This window comes from Periophthalmus magnuspinnatus, chromosome 16 (genome assembly GCF_009829125.3).
Source record: "Periophthalmus magnuspinnatus isolate fPerMag1 chromosome 16, fPerMag1.2.pri, whole genome shotgun sequence".
Taxonomy (NCBI): Eukaryota; Metazoa; Chordata; class Actinopteri; order Gobiiformes; family Gobiidae; genus Periophthalmus; species Periophthalmus magnuspinnatus.
Window position 1 is genome coordinate 8,790,575 of NC_047141.1, and position 23,757 is coordinate 8,814,331.

Here is a 23,757-nt window from a genome sequence, read left to right on the forward strand (position 1 = left end):
ACCACACGGTAAGTTCTGACTCTACTGTACTCTCAGGACATCAAGAACAAGAAAAGCCTGCTATTGTGCATGATGCATTTTGGCAATAATATAGAAGAGTTGTGAGTTCATTTAAAAATAGAAAATCTATTTTGAAACTTCCTCAAAACAAAATAATTGTGTACTAAAGAGTTCTATATATGCACATTTAATGCTTTACTAATGAAATTAATGAAACGTTTGGACACACTTTCACCTTCTAGTCTATGTTTCATCTTTATTTCCACGATTTACATTGAAGATTCTCACTGAAGACACCAAAACTATGAATGGACACATACAGAATGTAGTAAGCAAAAAATAAACTCAAAATATCTCAAAAGGTTCTATATTACACCTGTAACTTTAAGGTGTAACATAGAACTTTAAAGACAAAGAAAAAAAAAAAAAAATGAATGAGATGCTGTGCCCAAAGTTTTGACTCATGTAATGGATTGTGCATGTTTATAAGGAAACAGTTCAAGACTTTATTTCATTTTTTGCAGAAAACCATGAAACTCCCACTCTTCTGTCTGGTGCTAGCTTCACTGCTGTTAGCTCTGGCTCATGCCGTTGACCCCCCTGCCTACAAGAATTTCAAGAAGATGCACATGTACAACAAACAGAACAGGCCTTTCGATTGCACCCGTGTGATGAATGACGTCCAGATGCATTTGACCTACTGCAAACCCTGCAACAACGTCATCCTGGGATACACCTCAGACATATCGCCAGTGAATGATGTCATCAACATCTGCAGGGGTCAGGGAACAGCTACCGGGTACAACACGTTCAGGAGCAACACTAACTTCCGTACGGTGAAGTGCCGCCTGCAGAACCGCAACGCTGTCCCACCCCGCTGTGTTTATGCAGGAACCATCCAGTCCAGTCAGATCACTGTGGGCTGCAGCCAAAATTTCCCTGTGCATTTTGAAACCTGTTAAATGAGTAAAGCCATGGGATATCAACAAGAATTCTGAAATCAACATGGAGCTCAACAGTGACTGCTCACCCCTAGGCTCTGGAAGTAAATCTCCCATTCATTTTTCCCATAGATATTTGGGAAAACAAAAAAAAAATAAAAAATAAATAAATAAATAAATAAATATATATATATATATATATATATATATATATATATATATATATATATATATATATATATATATATATATATATATATATATATATAATATATATATATATATAAAACATTTGAAGTCTTGCTCAGGGCTAATCAGCTATGTGATAACTAATGACCACAAGACCTTTAATTTGATTTAAAATGTTTACAAACCGTTATTAAATTTCACTGAATTTTGAATTTTAAATGTGCTTTTTGGACTGAAAACATCCATGCTATGGATATTAGTTAGCAAGTAGCTTTTGAACCGTTTACTGAATGTTTGAATTTCTCATAAAGTCCATGGGAAAAATTGGGGGAACAAGAAGAGACTTCAAAGTGGGCGGGACTGTTGAGCTCCATCAGCAGTGGCCGATGTGGCAAATAATTAATATCACAATTTTTAAGCTTGAACGTGATTTATGTGAACTTATCTTAACATTGCCTTTAGAACTGAACTAAAGTCAGCTGCTCCTTCTGAGAATTCACTCTTCTCTGATGATTGATTTAATCCACCTGTCACTCACTCAGAGCCTTACAGAGACTGGCCAGTAGGAGGAGTGGGTGAGGAAAGTGTTTTAATTTGAGTTGATTTAAAGCAATGAATCATGACATGACGATTTCTCTAAAATAGAAGATTGTCACAGGAATAAGATCACAAATCGATTTTCCTCACCATATTGCCAAGCCCTAGTTTCTATCATAACTACATACCACTCTTAAAGGGCTTCATTGAATTCATGTGAATAAAATGTGCTTTGGACTGAGTTTGTAACAACTGTGAGATTAGACTTCATATTACCAGTTTTTTTATTCTCATTTTTTGTAATCTGCTTGGTAAAGGTAACTACTTATGTATCTGTATTAAAGGCTCATCTGTTGTATGCTATGTAGAAAGATGAAAAAAATTAAGAAAATAAAATGCACATTATAGCGATGGGGCCCTCTCTATAATGTATCTCTTGGGGGGATATTTAGAGCATTTGAAAATAAAATATTTTTTTAAATGAAATGGAGTTATTCAACTTATTTTTTTTACTACATAATTTCATATATCTTCCTTCATACAGTTGGTGTTTTTCATGTGTCTAGAAAATGGTCAAAGTAGTAAACGTAAAGAAAACAAAGAAATGTGGCCAAACTTTTGACTGGTAGTCTATGTTTTACATTATAAATTAAATTACATTCATGCAAAACCTATAGCGTTTGTTGCCTGGTGAAAGTACAATTAAAAAATGTAAACTTTATAATGTAAACATTTGATGGACCATCAGTTTCAGCTGGATTTACAGCCAGGGTTGTTTTCTTCTGAAAACGATTCCATCAGAAGAATTTTTCCAGTGCATCGAGGTGCTGCTCAGCCCATTTGTCTTTTCTCTGATCTGAGGAGAGACAGAGACAGAAAATATCACGTTTAAAATGTCTTCAAACCCGTACTACACTGGTACTGCAGTACGACCTATGTTGGAATACAGAATGCATGAATACAATTTTTAAGAGGTTGGCTGCAGGCCTCTACCCAGATGATCCTACCCCTGCAGGCTCCACCAGGAGGACTTTCACGTGTCTTACACAGTTCCCTAATTTCAGACAGCGCTCATACTGCCAAAGGAGCAAACATATGTGATTTCCTGACTTTTTACAAACATTAACATTACAGACTCACAAACCCTTACCTTAACCTTAACCATTGCAGAAACATTAAACTGACATCAGCCTCTGGCAACACAGACCAAGAACATCTATTCAGCTATATGCGTTTGTTAATGTTTAAGAGTTAAATGTCTTCATGTTGCAAGAAGACCAGAGCAGAGACAACACAGAGCAAGTGGATTTTAGTTGAGTAATTTATCTGGTAATTTAATGTATGGGCTTTAAAAACGGCATTACCACCTATTAACCTGTAACAGGCAATGGACTAAGGCAACAGCTGATAGTTAGTGTATTTTAATAGTTCTCACAAAGTAAAGTACTGAAAAATATCATTTATAACCTAATGATCCATGGGTATCATCCCGTCTATAGCAGACAAAAGCACAGTATATGCCATATTTGATGGTATTTGGAAAGCAGAGTAACACAGCTCACCTGATGGATGATGCTTTGTTGTAGGACTGGATCACTTATGCCTAGTCCAGAGGCAGAGCTCAGGGTCACTTGGAGACGTAGTGAAGATTCTAAACCTTTAACCACATTCAAGTGTACAAATGTAAGCCTCTCAATGCTAAGTAACTAACAATCGCCACAGTTTACTCACATTTACAGAGGAATGGCAGTGACTGGTCACACGGACGCTCATCCCATCGCCCTGACTCACTTTTTATCATGGCCACACAAGCTGCATCTTGATTGGTATACACCTCTCTGCTTTCTATCCAGTTTCTGAATGAGGAGAAGGTATTCCCAGACCAAACCCAAGGGTCTCTGAAGAGGCCCACCCAGACCTCCAACCCCCCAGACACAGTCTTGATCATCTGACTTTCTGTTGCATTCCTCACACTGGCCAGGTCGGTGTAATGTGTCCTGCAGTGTTCACGAGCCTCCATCCACTTCATCCCCACTGAGATGAGTGCATACTGCTCCAGTCCTGATTTGCTCTCTTTAACAAAGAAAGAAAAAACTATAACCTTATTTGTGTCTGTATGTGTTACAAGGATATACAGACATATGTGGTATGAAGCTGTAGTGTATTTATTTGTATCAGGCCCATGGCTGAAAGGGTGTTCTGTGGTTTGTTTGGACCCACATCTTTGTAGGCCCCTCCCTGAACTGCCACCTTAACGTGGTGGAGAGGTTTGAGCACCCGAATGATCTGGGGAGCTATGTTGTCAGGGGCTCTATGCTCCTGGTAGGGTCACCCATGGCAAACAGGTCCAGGGTGACGGGTCAGACCAAGAACGGTTCAGAAGCCCTTTATGACGAGTGCACTACCAATGTTAGCTACATTGCTTGGACTGGCGTCACCGGGGCCCCACCCTGGAGCCAGGCCTGGGGTGGGTGCTTGAGAGCGAGTGCCTGCTGGCTGGGCCTTTCCCCACAGGCCAGGCTCAGCCCACAAGAGGAATGTGGGGCAGTCCTCACATGGTCCCACCACCCGCAAGAGGTTCTATAAGGGGCCGGTGTAGAGAGCTCTGCATGGCAGTCGAAGGCGCGGGCCTCGACAACCGGATCTCCAGACATGGAAACTAGCTCTAGGGACATGGAATGTCACCTCGTTGGAGAGGGAGGAGCCTGAGCTTGTGCGGGAGGTTGAGGCTACCAACTAGATATAGTCGGCCTCACCTCCATGCACAGCTTGGGCTTTGCAACCCAACTCCTTGAGAGGGGCTGGACTCTCCATTTCTCTGGCCTTGTCTGCAGGAAGTGGCGGTGGGCTGGTGTGGGCTTGCTCACTACCCCACAGCTCAACCACCATATGTTGGAGTTCACCCCCGTGAACGAGAGGGTTGTTTCCCTTCGAGTTGAGGGCAGGTCTCTCACTGTTGTGTTGGCCTACGTGCTGAACAGCAGTTCATAGTACCCAGCCTTGGAGTCCGTGGGAGGGGTACTAGACAGTGCACCGATCGGGGACTCTGTTGTTTTCCTGGGTGACTTCAATGCCCATGTGGGTAACGACAGTGACACCTGGAGGGGCGTGATCAGTAAGAACAGCCTCCCTGATCTGAGCCTGAGCAGTGTTTTGTAATTGGACTTCTGTGCTAATCACAGTTTGTCCATAACGAACACCATGTTCGAGCACGAGGGTGTCCCTCGGTGCATGTGGCACCAGGTCACCCTAGGTTGGAGGTCGATGATCGACTTAGTTGTCATGTCATCTGATCTCCTGCCGTGTGACTTGGACACTTGGGTGAAGAGAGGGGCAGAGCTGTCAAGCGATCACCACCTGGTCGTGAGTTGGATCCTCTGGCGGGGAGGAAGCCTGATAGACCTGGCAGGCGCAAGAGTATCGTGAGGGTCTGCTGGAAACTTCTGGTGGAGCCCTCTGTCAGGTCTTGTCCATCACCCTGGCTGAAGTCACCGAGGTAGTTAGCAAGCTTCTTGGTGGCAAGGCTCTGGGAGTGGATGAGATCTGTCTCGAGCACCTTAGGTCTCTGGTCGGGGACAGTACCGCTGGACTGGCAAACCGGGTGGTGGTCCCTCTATATGAGAAGGGGGACCGGAGGGTGTGTTCCAATTATAGAGAAATCACACTTCTCAGCCTTCCCGGTAAGGTCTATTCCAGGCTACTGAAGAGGAAATCCGACCAGTACCCTGGAATCCGAGTCGAACCTTAGATTCAGAAGGAGCAGTGTGGTTTTTGTCCCGGTCGTGGAACATTGGACCAGCTCTATACTCTCCATCGGGTCCTTGAGGTTTCATGGGAGTTTGTCCAACCAGTCCACATGTGTTTTGTGGATCTGGAGAAGGCATTCAACTGTGTCCCTCGTGGTGTCCTTTGGGGGGTGCTCTGGGAGTATGGGGTCCGGGGCCCTTTGCTAAGGGCTGTCCGGTCCCTATATGACCATAGTAGGAGCTGTGTTCGCATTGGTGACAGTAAGTCAGACATGTTCCCGGTGCTTGTTGGACTCCGCCAGGGCTGCCCTTTGTCACCGTTTCTGTTATATTATATATTACATTATATTTATGGACAGAATTTCTAGGTGCAGCCAGGTTTTGGAGGGGGTCTGGTTTGGGGACCACAGGATCTCATCTCTGCCGTTTGCAGATGATGTTGTCCTGACGGCTTCATTGAGCCAGGACCTGCAGCACTGGGGCGGTTTGCAGCCGAATGTGACGCAGACTCAGCTGAGACTCAGCTCCTCCAAATCCGAGACCATGGTTCTCGACCGGAAAAAGGCGGCCTGCCCTCTCCGGGTGGGTGGTGGGTCTCTGGCTCGAGTGGAGGAGTTTAAGTATCTCAGAGTCTTGTTCACGAGTGAACAACCTATGGTCATGAGCTCTGGGTAATGACCGAAAGGACAAGATCGCGGATACAAGCAGCTGAAAAGGAGCTGAGTCAAAAGGCAAAGCTCTCAATTTACAGGTCAATCTACGTTCTACGCCTCCTGGATGCCTCCCTAGGGCATGTCTCACCGGGAGGAGGCCCCGTGGAAGACCCAGGACATGCTGAGGGACTATGTCACCCTGGACATGGACTATTTGAGCCACTTCCCTCTGGGAGGAGGCTACGGTCCATTGGGACCAGAACCTCTCATCATAAGAACAGTTTCTTCCCCTCTGCTGTTTGTCTCAAGAACACTTCATAATATTAGCACAAAACTGGACATTTTATAACACCGGTCACTTTAATAAGTCATGTTTGCATGATGCTGATGCTGCTGTTGTATATATTTTCTACCTTTAAGTATTTTATTTGATTTTTTTAAGCATATCTTTTTTAACTTCGTGCATGCCCTTATTTGTATTTGTATTTATTCAGTGTGTTTTATGTTGCACTTTATCACCGAAGTAAGTTTAGTTTGTGAACTGTGTTCACACACGATGGCAATAAAAGGATTCTGATTCTGATGTCTCTTGGCTGGCCTGGACGCCTCCCTAGGGCATGAGGCCCCGTGGAAGACCCAGGACATGCTGGAGGGATTATGTCTCTCGGCTGGCCTGGGAACGCCTTGGGGTCCCACCGGAGGAGCTGGAGGGCATGTCTGGGATGAGGGAAGTCTGAGAGTCCCTGCTTAGACTGCTGCCTCCTCGACCCGGCCCCAGATAAGTGGAAGAAAATGGACAGATGGATCTTTGTAGACTTTATAATGCTGAGACATACTCTGAGATGAGGGATGATGTTCTGTTCTTTGTAGTTTTGTCACGGTACTAAAATTTCCATTTTATCATGCTCAAATACTACATGTTGTTACTGGGGTGTAACTTACCATCAAAACAAAGTGCAAATATGAAAGCACCACAGCCTGTCATATAGAATAGTCCATTTTTGAAAGTTCCACAGTTGTAACTGTTAGATGAACTCCAAGTGAAATAGGTCCTCTCTCCCTCTTTGTAGAAACGCTCATCTGCCAGAGACCAGTGCCATTTTGGATTTGTTCCTTTATGAAGTCCTATCCACAGGGCGTCGTCATACTGACCCTGATACATCTCTTGCACAGCCTCCATCTCCTGCATGTCATGTACAGTAACCAGGTCCTGACAGTTCTTTCTACAGAAGCTCTGAGCCCCGGAATAGGTCTTCGGCGATGTTGAAATGAAGTACTGAGGTTTGGAAATGCAGATGCGGAAGGAAAAAGACCCTGTAGAGGTAGAACAATTTATATATGAATTTTATGAATGTTGGCTGATGCATGTCTCTTATTCACCAATGGCCCTTTCACTGTTTGATTTTCTGACTTACTGTTGGTTACATCAATAGTTTTGTTAAGCTATTGTTTATCATTAGTGATTTACAGTGGGAGACCCAAGTTAATGCAGTTTCAGAGAAGGAGAGCAACACCCTGAACTTTATCAATAGAAATATGAAGCACTACCCCTCAGAGGCCAAGACCATAACCTATAACTCACTAGTACATCACACCCTCAAACCTACCATCTGGGATCCTTATCTATAAAAGGAGAAGAGTAAACTTAAAATAGTTCAGATAAAAGCAGTACATTTTGAAACTTCTGACTATGATCCAAAAACAGTGTAACATCTTGGAAAACTCCTCAGGAATGTCGAAAACATCAACAAGTTGTTCTGATGTATAAAGTTACCCTCTAAGTCGTAGCAGTGCCATCCACCTCACTCCAGTTGCCTACCAAACCCAATGGAATTTGCATTGTAATTGTCCATACACGTTTAGCAGGATGGTCTACTGTCCACCTGATTTTAGGGGCTGAAGAGGTGAGAGGGTGCCCAAAAAGGGTCTGTGATGAGGCCTGACCTCTCACCTCACGCACTGCCAACTACAAGCTCTGGATAGTGAGAAGCTGATTGCTGTTTATGCTCTTTAAGTACTGGATAGGATAATGTGGTATGTATTTGTGTTACCTGTGTACTCGGCAAAAAGCTATTTTATGTAAGTTAACTATAGGTTCATGAAGCCTAGGTCTTAGATTTTACCAGGTCTGCCCTTCTGTACCCACTGGTTTCCTTGTAAAGTGTGACATCTCTGCACTAATCAAGTACAGTGAGTGAGGACTTTAGGACCCGAATATGGGAAATATTTAGTTTATGCTGCTCAATGTAATAAATGTAATAACGTGTTTCTTTGTATGTGTCCTGTTCTGTGAAAAAGTGTGCATTTTCAACATGTCTTTAAGTGCTTACAAATTCAGATGCCTGATTTATGCTGCCTGTCTTTATGCAATACTATCATTAGGTGCCCTATCGTGACTATTACTGTGGCTTTACCATGATAAAAGCACTATATAAAAAGTTATCCAGTTACAGTATATTAAAATCGTCACTGCTTCTTCTACCTGCATTCCTCATTAAGTTTTCATTATTACAGCACAGGTTACCTCATATGACCAGACCTATGTATCTGAGTATGTTGGAGCTGTAAAAATATTGAATACTTACCAATTAGAAGTAAAATGTTTAAAACTACAGCCATAATGTAACGCGTGAGGAAATGAAGCTGAACTCTTCGATCAAAGTATAATCTGACCAACTCGACGATCTCTCTTTCACAATTCTTCTTTCCCTAAAGCAGGAAGCTCATTTGCTTGCATCAATCTATCACGTATGAAAATCTGTCTGGAGACAAAAACAAATGTAAATGTGGCAAGGCGAGTGGGAGACTAAACAAAACACTAAATGAAATCAATAAAACCAACAGCACCACTTTGCAAAGCCGAGAAAATAAATATTAACTAAAGAAGCAGGAAAAGGTCATACAGGTTTCACTGCTACATAAAGCTACACAAAGAGTATTACAGGGGGCTCACAAAAGAATTTACAGTGGGGCAGATGAAGTTGCGTAAAGTGGAACATTTTATAGATTTGATTTTTGGCTTTGCACTTAAACAAAGAGCTGTAATTTCAACCGTACCAAACATCCCAGGAGTTTCACCTAGACAATTTGAATAGCTTAAGGTACACAGTTAAGCTTTAGTTAATAAGGCAAAGAGACAGTTCCAATTTCCAACATTTATCGACTAAGACACCAATAATAAAACAGTTAATAGGTAACAAAGGTCATTTAAAATATTAGAAAAATGGTCAAAACATAGACTAGACCTTAAAGAGGGAGTATTATGCAAAAATATAATCACGGTTGTTCAGAATGGAGGGAGGGGGATGAATGAGGAGGATACTTAAACACAAAATGAAGAGTGCACTGCAAATAACAAAGATACCCACCACCGCCTGGAAATAAAAAGTGGAATGTTATTAAAAGAGGGACTGCACAATGCACATCACACACTATATTAGTTCAGTTAAAATATACACAAGTCCATTTAACATGCAGCATACAATGGCCTGCTCTACAGTTCAGTGCAGACTTAAGAGTAATAATGGAGTTAAGTGAGAGACTTGAGGACGACCTCATAGTAAGGCACAAAACGTTAGACACATGACCCAGCCTTGCTCAGGTCACTCAAAAAGAGACATTTCACACAGACCAGCACAGAGAATAACCCCAGGATAGGACAACAACAACAGGCAGAAGTAATGGCAGCACAAGCAACATGCAAAGCAGGGCCTAAAATTGCAAAGGAGCAGGCGTATTAACATTGGAATATGCAAATGCAAACATCACAAATGCTGAAAAATAGGTCCATGCGTCATTGACTAATTTGATCTAAAAAAAAAGAAAGAAAAAATGCAATAAAAGAAGGAAAAGGGGATTGCTTTTCTTTCTTTCTTTTTTTTTTTTTGCTCATGAAACATAAAAACTAATATGTGCAGTGATGTAGCTGTAAAGTTTGACTGTATAATAAAATAAAACATTGTATCTTGTCCACAATGATGTAAGAATCTCAATAACACAAACAGTACATTTTATCAATGTTTATCAGCACAATAAAACTAATGAGAATAACTAACCCGTCAGAAAGCAGCTTGGGACACAGGCTGAGGTCTAGTCCATGGACTGTATGGGCTTTAGGGGATATCATTGTGAAAGTAACAACACAAATATCAATATTACACACATTTGTCTACCAGAGTAAGTGTACTACCAGAGTAACTGCAATATCACAGTATCACATAAAAACACAGTATCACATAAAAACACAAACACATATAATAATAATAATAATAATAATAATAATAATAATAATAATAATAATAATAATAATAATAATAATAATAATAATAATAATAATAACAACAACAACAACAACAACAATAATAATAATAATAATAATAATAATAATAATAATAATAATAATAATAATAATAATAATAATAATACATTTTATTTATATAGCGCTTTTCAAGACACTCAAAGACACTTTACATAGAAGAACAATTTGAAAAAGTACAAAGATAAAAACATTTAAAATCAATCATATACATATATAAAAGTTTGAGCGTGGATTCATTATGAATTAATTTATCATTTTTCATTTTACATGACCCAGAAGTGTTGGGTTGTAACAGCGCATTGTTGGTCTATACCAGTCACTACAATTATAATTTGATCACAAAATCTTATACTTCCCTTGATGATTTAGTGACACTTGTGCAGCACAGTGACACTAGAACTGAAGCAACCTACCGTCATGGGTGAAAGGAGAGACCTGGGTGGGAGCTTTTGTAGCTGTGGTGTTGCCTACCTGTAGAGACCAAACAGAAACATTTTGCATTCTAAGCATGGATACTTTGCACAGTCTCTTGGATCACAAGCAAATTGGCTGGTGAAGCTCTGGCACAGGGCATTCAAGGTCTCCTGGACCATGGTAGTCTTGTTTTAGTCTGGGCAGACGTTGTGAGGAAATATGCTCCAATCTCTGGAGATAACTGGGATTGAGCTTGTGGTGGACCTCACATGAATCCAGCACCTCTCAGTTACACTTAGGTCGCTTTCACACCTAATAGTCCAGTAGACTCGGTTCGATTCGGGACCAAAATTGAAACACTGTTAACATTTTCAACTGGAGCGGTTTGCTTTCACACTGCTTTTTGTCAAACGAACCAAACCTTTTGAGAAGCTTGTCTAATCCTTCACATGTGGTGGCGCTGTACCAAAAACCATGGAAGGAAACGAGACAAAAACCATGAAGAAGAAACGCCGCTCGTCTATTGGTCAATACAATGCAACTTCTTTTCCGCAGGGAAATGTAACTTTTTTTGTTACTTTTGTACTGCGCTACAGTGCGGGGGAATCCTACTGCTTTCATTTTTTCACTTATTAATTTATAAACCTCGTTGTTTTTGTGCGTGGTCACGAGTAACTGACACATATTTTCGTCAGACCATATTTCTATGAGGGCTTTTACCTCTTCACTCCACGTCTGACCACGAGCCATTTCTCCGCTCCGCTAGCTTTGCACCCGTGTTTGTTTTGGTTTTATTTACCCAGAATGCTCTGCATGTAATCCGCTTCCTGTCTTTGGAGCGGCCTGTGGTCCGCTTGGCGTTCACATATGCATTCAAACCGTACCAGAGTTCACTTCAACCGGACCGAGACCTAGGTTTTTTGGCGGACCAGAGTTCGCTTTTTTGGACCGTATCAGAGTTCGATTGCGCATTCACACCTGACCAAACGAACCGGACTTTGTGGCCAAAAGAACTAGAGTTCGATTAAAGCGTACTAACCAGTGCTAGTGTGAATACGACCTTAGTCAGCTGGACATGTCACAATGCTCGGTGGAATGCTCTTGACAGGTATTAGGTCGTCTTGTGTTCTGCGTATTAAATAATTTATTTAGAATTAGGTTGCCAACAAGAAATAACACATCCACTCACATGATGCTACTGTCACAACATTACACGTTTTTGCATATCATTCCAATGAATCAACAAAGAGAATCAAGTTGATGTTATACAAATATGTGTAATCGTACGACTCCGTAAGGCTGTTCTTATGAACATTTTGTGAAGTTGGATGATTATGTCGTTTCCATGATTGCAGAAAAGGAATTTCTTACACATGCAATGGCAAACCACTGCACACTTCTTAATCTGTGGATGCACAGATATTTGCATGTGTAAACAGCTTCCTGCCTGGCCATCCTTAGGTCCTTTCAAGATATTTGAATCAGCAATGAAAAACTATGGACAATATAATGTAGAGGCTAAAGCAAAAGAAGTCCCACAGGATTCAGACAGGTCTTGTGTCTATAATAAAAGCCCAAGTGAGCTTTTAGCTTTTTAACACATCAATCCTCACTGCTAAATATTTGTATCACTTTTTTCTATAGCTAGATGTTTGAATATGATCATGCAATACATTACAGGTGTCATAAATCTGGTGTTTTGTGCATTTAAGACTTTCAAATAAAAGAAAGAAAACTTCCAGACTACATTCTGGAGCCAACATTTGCCTTGCTCCCAAGGATAAGATGAGATGTATAAAGTTAAATGCAGTGGCAGTTAAAGCCTACAACGTGCTGTATTTTTTTAGATTTATATTGTGCGTCTCTACCACTGATCTATTATAAAATATCTGCACTGTACCCATTTTCAGTGTAGCATTGCTAACATAATGACACAAAAACCTCAACATATATCCACAAACCTTGTGGAAGCCGATATCCAGCCGTTGTGATCTTTGTGTTGTGAATGAACAGCTGTGGGGTGCTCCTCACTGATTGGTTCATGATCAAAATATATGGTGCACTATTGGTTCATTTCCCTGGCGTTTGCCTGAAAAATAAATAAATAAATAAATAAAAGATAAAGGTGTGAATTTTGTGAAAATGTGCAAGAATCTCGAGTGGAGACAAAAGGGGAAAATATATTCTACTTGTATGTTGAATTCTGTGTCCTCCCTCAATGAAGACCTATGTTTTCATGAAAGAAAGCAGTTAGATGCTTTCAGCACAATGCCAAGTTTTTTAAGTTATGTTGCACGTTAGCGGAGTCTTGAGGGGCCTGTACCCCTGTGTTTCAGACCATCTGGGACAGTGCCATGCAGTTGTTTCCTTACAGTTCTTTCATTCTGAAAAATACACCATGACTGAGAATTAGTGATGCACAAGTGTGCTTTTTTCTTTTTACCAGCCCTGCCAGACCCAAGTTAAAATCCTTGTCCAACCTGACCCACCTGATGTGAAGAAATGAGTTCAAATGTTGGAACTCGACCCGACCCTAACTCATGCACATTAAACTAATGTGTTGCTCACCACTGCAGCTGGCGGTTTCTTTTACCTGAGATATTTTATTTACCTCGGGTAAAAAAAGTTATTTTTTTCTGAATGAAATTCATTTGAGAGACGTGCTACAAATTAGCTGCTATGATTGGATTGTGCCAAGTTAAGACGAAGGTTTTTTACGTTCGGTGGTCAGATTTCAGATTCAGGTTTCAGATCCAGATTCGATTGCCTGACCAGGTCTGGCTGATCAGCCATTTTTAAAGATAGAATTTTAATCCACACATCATTTTGTCCAGCTCATCAAAAATATCCAGACGCTACATTGGGTTTGTCTGAATCTGATGATGTTGCAAAAGTTGAAGGATTTTTTTATGCTTCCAAAATGGCTGCTTCGTTAAGAGCTCGTCATGACCACACAATTTTTGATAACAGATATGTCCTGACGTTCTACGATCTGTATAATTAGACTCAAAATGGCTGCCTTCACATCAGTGTTAGGGTGTGGTCCCCATAGACTTTTTTGCTCAGGGTTACACGGAGGTAGTAAATTGGAGTAAATTTCATGAGTCAAAAAATTTCTGCCCCATTACAACTGTGTAGGGGGCATTGGAGAGCTATTTAAAGATAGAAGTTCAATTTTAATATCATTATGTCCAGGTTATTAAAATACACAAACACCAAATTGGGAAGTTTGAATCTGAAAATATTTACAAAGTTTCAAAGGATTTTTTCATTTCAAAATATCCGCTTCGTTAAGAGCTTGTCATGACCACACCCTGAGATTTATACAAATTCTTTTAACAACTTTTCATCCCAGATATTGCTGCCTCAGTTTGGAGTCCGTCGGATAAAAACCCAAGGGTAAGTTCATTAAAGTACGAGGTCTAGATTTCATCCAACTGCATATTTTGATTCAAAGTGACTGCCTTCGTGTTGGAGATAGAGGCCGTGTCTCAATTCACCAAAATGGCCTTGAAATCACCACTGGAAGTGTGCATCGAAGGGCAGATACGTAATTTCCGGCGCGACAAGGGCTGTCCCATTTCAATGCACCCATTATCCCAACGAGCAAAACAAAATGTGCCCTGTGTCAAAGACCAACAGTCTAAAACATAAAGTCAGAAGGGTTTAATAAGTTCCACACAGGTAATGTGAACAATAAAGCAACGGACTCTCAGGAAAGGATAGAAGAGAGTCCTGAGACGTGCACAAAATCTTCATGAGTTCCAGTACATTCCATAGGTGTGCGCCCCCTGGTGGGCACGTGTCATTTACCTTCGTGTTAGTAAAACAAGAAACTAGCTTGATGTAGTGCTGCACTGCTAGAAAATACTTTACAATAATAATATGAAAAGAACTGGCACGGCATAGAAGGGAAACAGTGGCCTCTACTGTTATTAAAGTGGTGTAGCCACTGGCCAAAATACTGAATCGTTAAACTGCAATATCCCACTTTATGTACCACTAATCGGTGTTCTCTGGTTTATAGAGTATGAATGTCAAAATGATATTGTTACCTCTGTCTCTGTTATTACGTTTTTCATTTTGTTAAAGTTATGAAAAAGCTACAATTGAGAAAAAAATCACCTTGAACGTTATATTTGCCTATTGATATTCAATCTAAACAGAAAGAAACAGCTACCACGACGATACCTTCAAAAGGTGCATTTGGCGAATTCAGACACGGCCAGGGTGTGGGCTCCATAGAAGTTTTTGCTCAGGGTCACATAAAGAATGAGTGTCCCAAATGTCATTAGATTTCAACAAACTTTTTTTTTTTCCACTTCTCATTGACTTTTTTGAGGCGTAACCATGCAAATGTGGATGTAGACAGGGCTAATTTAATTCACAGATCATTATGTCCAGTTCATCAAAATACACAGACGCTACATTGGGTTTGTCTAAATCCAACGATATTTGCAAAAGTTACAGGATGTTTTATGCGTTCAAAATGGCTGCTCATTATAACCACACTCTAAGACTTATGTAAATTCTTTAAGTTCATGTGAAACAGTATTTCTCTGTAATATGTGCAGTGATGTAGCTGTAAAGTTTGACTGTATAATAAAATAAAACATTGTACCTTGTCCACAATGATGTAAGAATCTCAATAACACAAACAGTAGATTTTATCAATGTTTATCAGCACAATAAAACTAATGATCATAACTCACCCGTCAGAAAGCAGCTTGGGACACAGGCTGGGGTCTAGTCCATGGACTGTATGGGCTTTAGGGGATATCATTGTGACTGTAACAACACAAAGATCAATATTACACACACATTTGTCTACCAGAGTCTGCAATATCACAGTAAAGTCATGTTACAATAGGATAATTATCCAGCCTCGGAGGTGACTGTTTTATCCACTAAACGTAGTCATTTTTGAAGAGTTTGGAGAGGTGACGACTGACCACATGTGAGTGTTTTCCAAGCAGTGTCAGATAAAAGTTATGGTTCCTATTCCATTTTTGACAGAAGATTCATGCATAAACTGAGCTACACCACCTTTAAGTTTGGACATTTCCTGTGTGGTTACTATAGCAACTCTGTGAGGAAGATCCTTCATGACTCAAAAAAATGGGACGTCTGCTGTGCTGTGGAGGTATTTGCGATGACTGCAAAATACATTAGTAAAGTAGAATAAGGAAACAGTATCTTGTATCTTCTGGGGGAGGGGTTTTATGTAAAGAGATGATTAAAACACAGCTAGGAGCTAGGAGCAAGCTCAGAGTTCTCTCAAGACTCTTAAGACCTAAAGTAGCAGCAGCAGCGTCACTTGAAGTGTACTGTATCTCAAATTAAGGTGAGTGAACTTCTACATTTCAAATATTATTGTCAAGTCTTTAATTGATTAATGCTGGTCCAACTTGAAAAAACCCAGAAAAACAGACACAAGGCTCAACTCAGCTTCAAGACTTTTATTTAATTTTTGTCAACTTCTCTAGCAGATTGAAAACCTAAACAAATATGGCATAAAGGGAATTACTTTCTATTAGTATTTAAATTAATATAAATATAAATATTATACTTATTCGTGTAGCTTATGCATATTAAGTAACTTATTATTTTTCATGACTAAAGATATGAATTCACATGAAAAAGAATATTTTAGTGCATTTAATGAAATAATAAATTGGCTTTTAATGAATTGCTTCATTTAATTAGGCCTCCTTAAACTAAATTTCCAGATTGCAATAAATTTTAAATCAAACAGAAAACACTGCTCCACCTTGTGATGTCATCATGTGGTAATACAGGAATTGCTCCACTCCACACTTTTTAAATCCATGCACCTTGTCTAGAATCATTTGGATAATTTTGGACCTTGAATTGCAGTCTCTACTGAACTAAAGGTAAAAAGTAGTTGTTAACTTGAAAACCACCACTTCATGACATCACAAGGTGGAATAGACTATTTTGAGCTTTGGAGATGGATTATAGACTAAAAATAAAAGATTACTCAAACATGTGTGAATAAAACAAAAGGCAACTCCAGGTTTGTTTCTGATGAGGTAACATAACATGGCTTAAAGAAGACCTATTGTGCTTGTATCTGCTATACAGCTATAATCTATACTCTATGGCACCCATAGATCATTATGTTAAATCGCAATATTCATCTAAAACGACTTAATAAAAGAAAAAGTCCTCTGACTTCCGCATTAGAAAACTGCAGTGCCCAATGAGAGCTGACATTGCCGTGAACGTCACAACAAAGAGCTATAGATAGTTGAGCAGCAGATTTTCTTTCATTATTGCCAAAATGACTATTCTATGCTGCTGAAACTTACATGCATCATCGATTAAGAACATAAAATTGAAGAACGAAGTAAGTACACAGCAGTGGAAGTATGCTGAAAATGGGGTGAAAATGGGGACTGTTTGGTAAAGAGAAACAACTATAACATGGTTAAAAGCTCTGAAAAGTTGATTTTACAGAATAGGTCTGTTTTAAAGCTTTCAAGAGTCAGTTTCATGTAATATCGGTCCTTTAATATTTTAGCTGTCACTCCAGCACTGTTTTGGAACCACAACTTCTCAAGAGATGTACCTCAGTAAACTTAAATATTTTTGTCCATAGAAAATGTCTCCAAAGAAAATCTTGTGGCAATTTTATATTACAAGACCTTGTGATCCCTGTGAACTGCTGTTGTCAAGACAGTAAAATTTTAAACTTGATTGCGATACTAAGGATTAGACTTGATACTCAATACCGATTCTGATACCACAATGACAATTTAAAAAATTGTACTTTTTTATATTCCCATATGGCCTTAGTCTCTCAGTCGTCCAGTAGGTTCATCGTGGTCCATGGGTGTGCACTAGTCTATGTGTCTTATACTTGTGAAAGATACAGCTCAAGATCATTCTAAAGATATTCAGAAAAGGTTTATTTCTGTGCTGTGAATGTGATTTTATCATAGTATTGCATTCTGTACAGTGGCTTGATGGTTAGTACTTCACATCCAGAACATTCAGGGTCTGATCCCCAGGTAATTCTGTGTGGAGTTTGCATGTTCTCCCAGTGTCTGGGTGGGTTTTCTCTGGGCACTCTGTGTGGGGAAGCTGGCCCGAAAGATCAAAATAGGAGGCAAACTCAAAAGAAGTCCCATTAGACACAATTTATTCCCGTGTAGTGGTACACCGTGAACACAAAAAAAGAATCCATATTCACAAAAATTAACGGTGCTCAACGAAAGCTTAAGCAACCAAACTTAAACAACTGAAACAAAAGCCACGAGTACCCTGGCTACACTGGTGTTCCCCATCTGTCTAATTACCCAGACTAAAATACTTTCCTGTACCGGAAGCTCCGCCCCCGGTATACTCCATCTCTTGTGCAGGGGGCGGTGGGAGTAACATAAGCGCTATGTTCCATAAAAACATCTCTCGGGCCCAAGTCCCTTTACTAAAAGTGTTTAACTAAATAAACTATAAACACTTAGTTCATGAAATGAAAATACACAAGCCATTAACACAAAGAAATAAACAAACTTAAGCCAGTTTTTCCCCCTCCACATGGTCCGGCCCACGACCCCACTCAAGCCTATAAAATGGCCGACATAGGGCACGCCCCCTCTTCGTCTGGACCATGTGGGGATGCAGGTAATATGATTATTGGACTGAACTGAATAGACACATTTAACTAAATAAAATATATTTAACTAACAAATGTGTGGTGATTTAACTGATTACAACTAAAAAAACCAAACCCGGGATAGTTCTATTTCGTTGAGTATTGAAGTTATTGAAAATGAACAAACATGTGCAAAACCAAATCATAATACTATTAAAAGGGACAAAGGCCCACTTTGTCAGACTCTGGTTCCCCCTATCAACCCAAACATGCACCATACGGACAATCTTCCAGCTACTAGTCCTGACCACCATATTACAAAAAATTGACTCTTGTGAGAATTAAGCTATGTTATAATGTTGTTACCTCCTCAAAAACACACCTGGAGTTGTTTTGTTTCATTCACACATGTTTAAGTAACCCCTTGATTTTAGTCTGTTTACATCTCAAAGCTCAAAATGCTCTGTTCCACCTTGTGTTGTCATGAATGTAGTTTAAGTTAACAGGTACTTGACTTGAAAACTACAACACAACCTTCTATAAGCCTTATTATTATTATTCAACTTTTTCTTTACAGAAGAATGATGTACTTTCCAGTTTTGTTTTTGCTCCTTGTGGAGACAGCTCCCTCTAGTGCCCAATGTAAGTGAGAAATTCTTAATTTTTCAAACATTCTGCTCATCTTTATGTTCCCTACATATTTTTGATGATTCTCAGTGAATTTGGCTCTGAGAGGAGAAGCGACCCAGATTGACACATACAATGATCTTGGGGATGCTTCCAACGCCATTGACGGCGATCGTGAGTCTAACTACAAAAAGAGATCATGTACGCACACATCAAGCAACACTGCCCCCTGGTGGAGACTGGACCTGCATGAGACATACGCAATTACCTCCATCATCATCACAAACAGAGGCGACTGCTGTCCTGAGAGACTGGACGGGGCTGAGATCCGCGTCGGCAACTGCTTAGACAATAATGGGAACAACAATCCACTGTAGGTTTAACAGACTTTTTAAAACTCCACTCACATGACAACTAAAATCCAGAGGTGGGAAGAGTAGCCAAAAATTGTATTCAAGTAACAGTAATGTTTTATTCAAACTAATAATGTTCAAGTAGAAGTAAAGCAGAGGTCAAAGAAATTAGTCAAGAAAGAGTTAAAAAGTATTTGGGAAAACTACTACTCAAATAAGAGGAACTTAAAGAGTAACTCTCTGGACATAACATCTGATTCATAATTTGAAGTTATGTGATGGTGTTATTATGAAGCACAAAATCTATTATTTCAAAGGATAGACACAAAAATGAGGCAAATTAAATCATATTCTGAAGAAGCAGTGCAAGAAAGACAAAAGTTCAAATCACTTCATTTTGTCAACATTAAGCTTTTGTCTTTTGACTTGGGAAGAATAACCAAAACTTTTACTCAAGTAAGAGTACTTTTACTTCAATGCAACTATTACTAAAGTAGGAGTAAAAGTATGTTGCTAGAAAAGTACAATTTCTTTATAAAGTTACTCAAAATAAATGTAGTGGAGTACTACCCTCCTCTGCTGAACGCTAACATCATAGTTCTTTGTCATAGGCATTTCACTGTAAATGCATGTTCTTAACCTGTTCATATCTATATTCTTTCAGAGTGGCTACGATTTCCCATATCGAACAAGGCTCTTCTAAGACCTTTACTTTATCCCAACCTGTTAAAGGACGTTATGTCAATGTGTTTCAACCAGGAAACAACTTTTTGACCCTCTGTGAAGTGGAGGTCTACGGGAAAAAAGATGAAACTGAAGACAATGGTACAGCTTTTTGGCCCTTTGCCGTTTTTTGCTCTTACATTTGCATTACATTATCAATTGAGAACATCCTTTAGGCTTATCCCCAGTCAGCAGTAGAGCCTTCATAAAGACATGGGATTACATTTCTATGGGGTATTAATTGCTAACACATAACATATTTAGATCACCATGTTACCCTTTATTGTTTTGAAAATTATTTGCCAAAATCTGTCACAACACAATCAGTGTGCCTTTCACGAATGAAACTACTGCACATCAAGTTGTAGTGTATTGTTTTGTACACACGTTGTGTGTTGGTATCCGTCGGTTAATGAAAGAAAAACACAATGGTCACAGAAATAACTTGAATCTGACAAAAGTAATACATTAAAATTCTATGAAATTTAACCAATGAAAGTCAGACATTGCTTTTCAACTGTGTTTCAACAGAATTCTAAAAAAAAAATAAACTCATGGAACAGGCCTGAACAAAAATGATGGTACCCTTAACTTAATATTTTGTTGCACAACCTTTTGAGACAATCACTGCAATAAAACCATTCCTGCAACTGTCAATGAGATTTCTGCACCTCTCAGCAGGTATTTTGTCCCACTCCTCATGAGCAAACTGCTCCAGTTGTCTCACGTTTGAAGGTCCCTTTTCCAGACGGCATGTTTCAGCTCTCTCCAAGGATGCTCAATAGCATTTATGTCAGGGCTCATAGAAGGCCATTTTAGAACAGTCCAATGTTTTCCTCTTAGCCTCTTGGGTGTTTTTAGCTGTGCGTTTTGGGTCATTGTGCTGTTGTAAGACCCATGACCTGTGACTGAGACCAAGCTTTCTGACATTGTCCAGCACATTTCTCTCTAGAATCCCTTGATAGTCTTGAGATTTTATTGTACCCTGCGCAGATTCAAGACACCCTGTGCCAGATGCAGCAAAGCAGCCCCAGAACATAAGAGCCTCCTCCATGTTTCACAGTAGGGACAGTGTTCTTTTCTTAATATGCTTCATTTTTCCATCTGTGAACATAGAGCTGATGTGCCTTGGCAAAAAGTTCAATTTTGTCTCATCTGTCCATAGGACATTCTCCCAGAAGCTTTGTGGCCTGTCAACATGTAGTTTGGAAAATTCCAATCTGGCTTTTTTATATGTTTTCAACAATGGTGTCCTCCTTAGTCATCTCCCATTAAGTCCACTTGGGCTCACACAGCGATGGATATTATCCATCTCTTTGAATTGTCATCAATTTTCCTCCTGCGGCCACGTCCAGGGAGGTTGGCTACAGTTCCATGGATCTTAAATTCCTGAATAATATGTGAAACTGTAGTCACAGGAACATCAAGCTTCTTAGAGATGGTCTTATAGCCTTTATCTTTAACATGCCTGTCTATAATTTTCTTTCATGTCTACTGAGACAACTCTTTCAATTCAATTCATTTTATTTTTGTAACGCCCAAAATCACAACAACAGTTGTCTCGAAGGGCGTTCATGTTTTGGTTGAAGGGGGAAACCGGAGTACCCGGAGGAAACCCATCCAGACACGCGGAGAAACATGCAAAACTCCACACAGAAAGGCCTGGGCGACCCGGGGATCGAATCAAACCTTCTTGCTGTGAGGCATGAGTGTTGCCACTCAGCCACCATGCTGCCTACACACAAAAACAAAACAACAGGAAAAATCAGACAAAACAAGAAAAATCGGCCAGGCGAGGATGAGGGAGGGGGGCGGAGGATGGCCAGACGAGGAGAAGGAAGACCAGGCGAGGAGGAGGAGAGCCGGGCGAGGAGGAGAGGGAGGCGGGTGGAGGAGGAGGACCAGGCGGGGAGGAGGAGAGGGTTCAGCTGTCATTGGGGCATCTGAAAGAGTTACACTCCACAGGGGGAGTGGGACAGGGGACAACATGTGAATAGCATTACTGATGAGAAAATAGGACAAAGCAGAGGATAGTGCTCAGGTTGCCATACTTCCCCCAGCTAGTTATCTCCTACTGCAGCCTGTCTTATCCCGGGTTTTAATGTCCCTACCTCCCTCACTATGTAACCTGGTCATAAGCTATACCGAAGAGGAAGGTTTTAAGCCTGGTCTTAAATACAGAGACTGTGGGGGCCTGTTTAACATCAGCAGGGAGTTGATTCCATAGCACAGGAGCTTGGTAACTGAATGCTCTCCCTCCCACTGTACTTTTGGACACTCTAGGAACCACTAATAGTCCTGCATTCTGAGAGCGGAGTGCTCTGTTTGGCTGGTACGGGACAATAGCATCTTGCAGATAGGATGGGGCCATACCGTTTAGGGCTTTGTATGTCAGGAGGAGGACTTTGAATTTGATTCTAAGTTCAACAGGAAGCCAGTGCAGATATTTAAATACAGGACTGATGTGGTCTCTTCTTTTAGTTCCTGTTAGGACTCTGGCCGCTGCATTTTGGACCAACTGGAGGCTCCTTATAGTACTTTTGGGGCAGGCGGCGAGCAGAGAATTACAGTAATCAAGTCTGGAAGTAACAAATGCATGGATGAGTTATTCAGCATAGTTATTAGGTAAAAAATGTCTAATTTTAGTTATATTTTGCAGGTGAAAGTATGCAGTTTTACAAGTTAGGTTTATATGGGCTGTGATTGAGAGATTTTGATCAAATAGGACTCGATTTTTTACAGTAGGGCTAGAAGCTATACTCACATTGTCGAGTGAGATTATCTGGTCTGACAGAGAATCTCTTTGACCTTTGGGACCAACGACAATGACCTCTGTTTTTTCAGGATTTAAGAGCAGGTAATTCAAGGTCATCCAGGTTTTGATGTCCTTCACACAGACACTGAGTTTATCTATTTGATCAGTCTGATTTGTTTTCATTGATAAGTACAGCTGAGTGTCATCAGCATAGCAGTGAAAATGAATGCCATGTTTTCTGATAATGTTACCCAATGGCAACATATAGAGAGTAAATAGGATTGGACCAAGCACAGATCCTTGTGGAACACCACAGGCTACTTTAGAACAGGGAGAGGTGCTCTGGTTTATACTAACAAACTGGTACCTATCTGATAGATAGGATTTAAACCATTTGAGGGCGGTCCCTCTGATTCCAATGTCACATTCTAACCTCTGCAGTAGAATGTTGTGATCAATGGTGTCAAACGCTGCACTGAGGTCCAGTAGGACCAGGACTGAAGCCAGCCTGTTATCAGCAGCTAGTAGTAAGTCATTTGTTACTTTAAGCCAGGGGCCACCAACCTTCTTTAACCTGAGAGCTACTTTATGGGCACTGAGTCATACGAAGGGCTACCAGTTTGAGACGCTCTTCTGAAATAACACATTTTCTCAGTTTGCCTTTAGTTATACATTATTAATAATGATAAATGATAATAATCAATGTGAACACACTGATCATGTTGCAAGACACTGATCACATTAATGATTTCTCAAAATAATTAACAATGAGCAAGGAGGGAAACATATCAGTATTCAGCACTTTAACTTTATTAATCTTAGTAATTGTTAAATTTCCAGATGACACTTATATCACTACATCTCATAGGAAAAGTGTCCCATT

General features: G+C 40.2%; 2 protein-coding genes across 2 annotated transcripts in view; both read left to right on the forward strand.

Annotated features, from left to right (window-relative positions):
- On the forward strand, positions 1-1,067 carry LOC117384323 (amphinase-1-like). Its single transcript, XM_033981619.2, has 2 exons — positions 1-8; positions 525-1,067. The coding sequence occupies exon 2, from the start codon at positions 531-533 to the stop codon at positions 960-962; it is 432 nt and encodes a 143-aa protein (XP_033837510.1). The 5' UTR covers positions 1-8; positions 525-530; the 3' UTR covers positions 963-1,067.
- Positions 1,068-16,123: 15,056 nt separating this feature from the next.
- Positions 16,124-23,757, forward strand: part of si:ch211-215k15.4 (uncharacterized) — a 34,653-nt gene continuing 27,019 nt past the window's right edge. The window contains 4 exon segments of the mRNA XM_055227773.1: positions 16,124-16,142; positions 18,994-19,058; positions 19,134-19,416; positions 20,061-20,221. Of these exon segments, the coding sequence (XP_055083748.1) occupies positions 18,998-19,058; positions 19,134-19,416; positions 20,061-20,221 (505 nt within the window). The 5' untranslated portion in view covers positions 16,124-16,142; positions 18,994-18,997.

Bases quoted from the DNA above. Each gene is read 5' to 3' on its own strand.
- LOC117384323 (XM_033981619.2), top strand. From the start codon at position 531: ATGAAACTCCCACTCTTCTGTCTGGTGCTAGCTTCACTGCTGTTAGCT.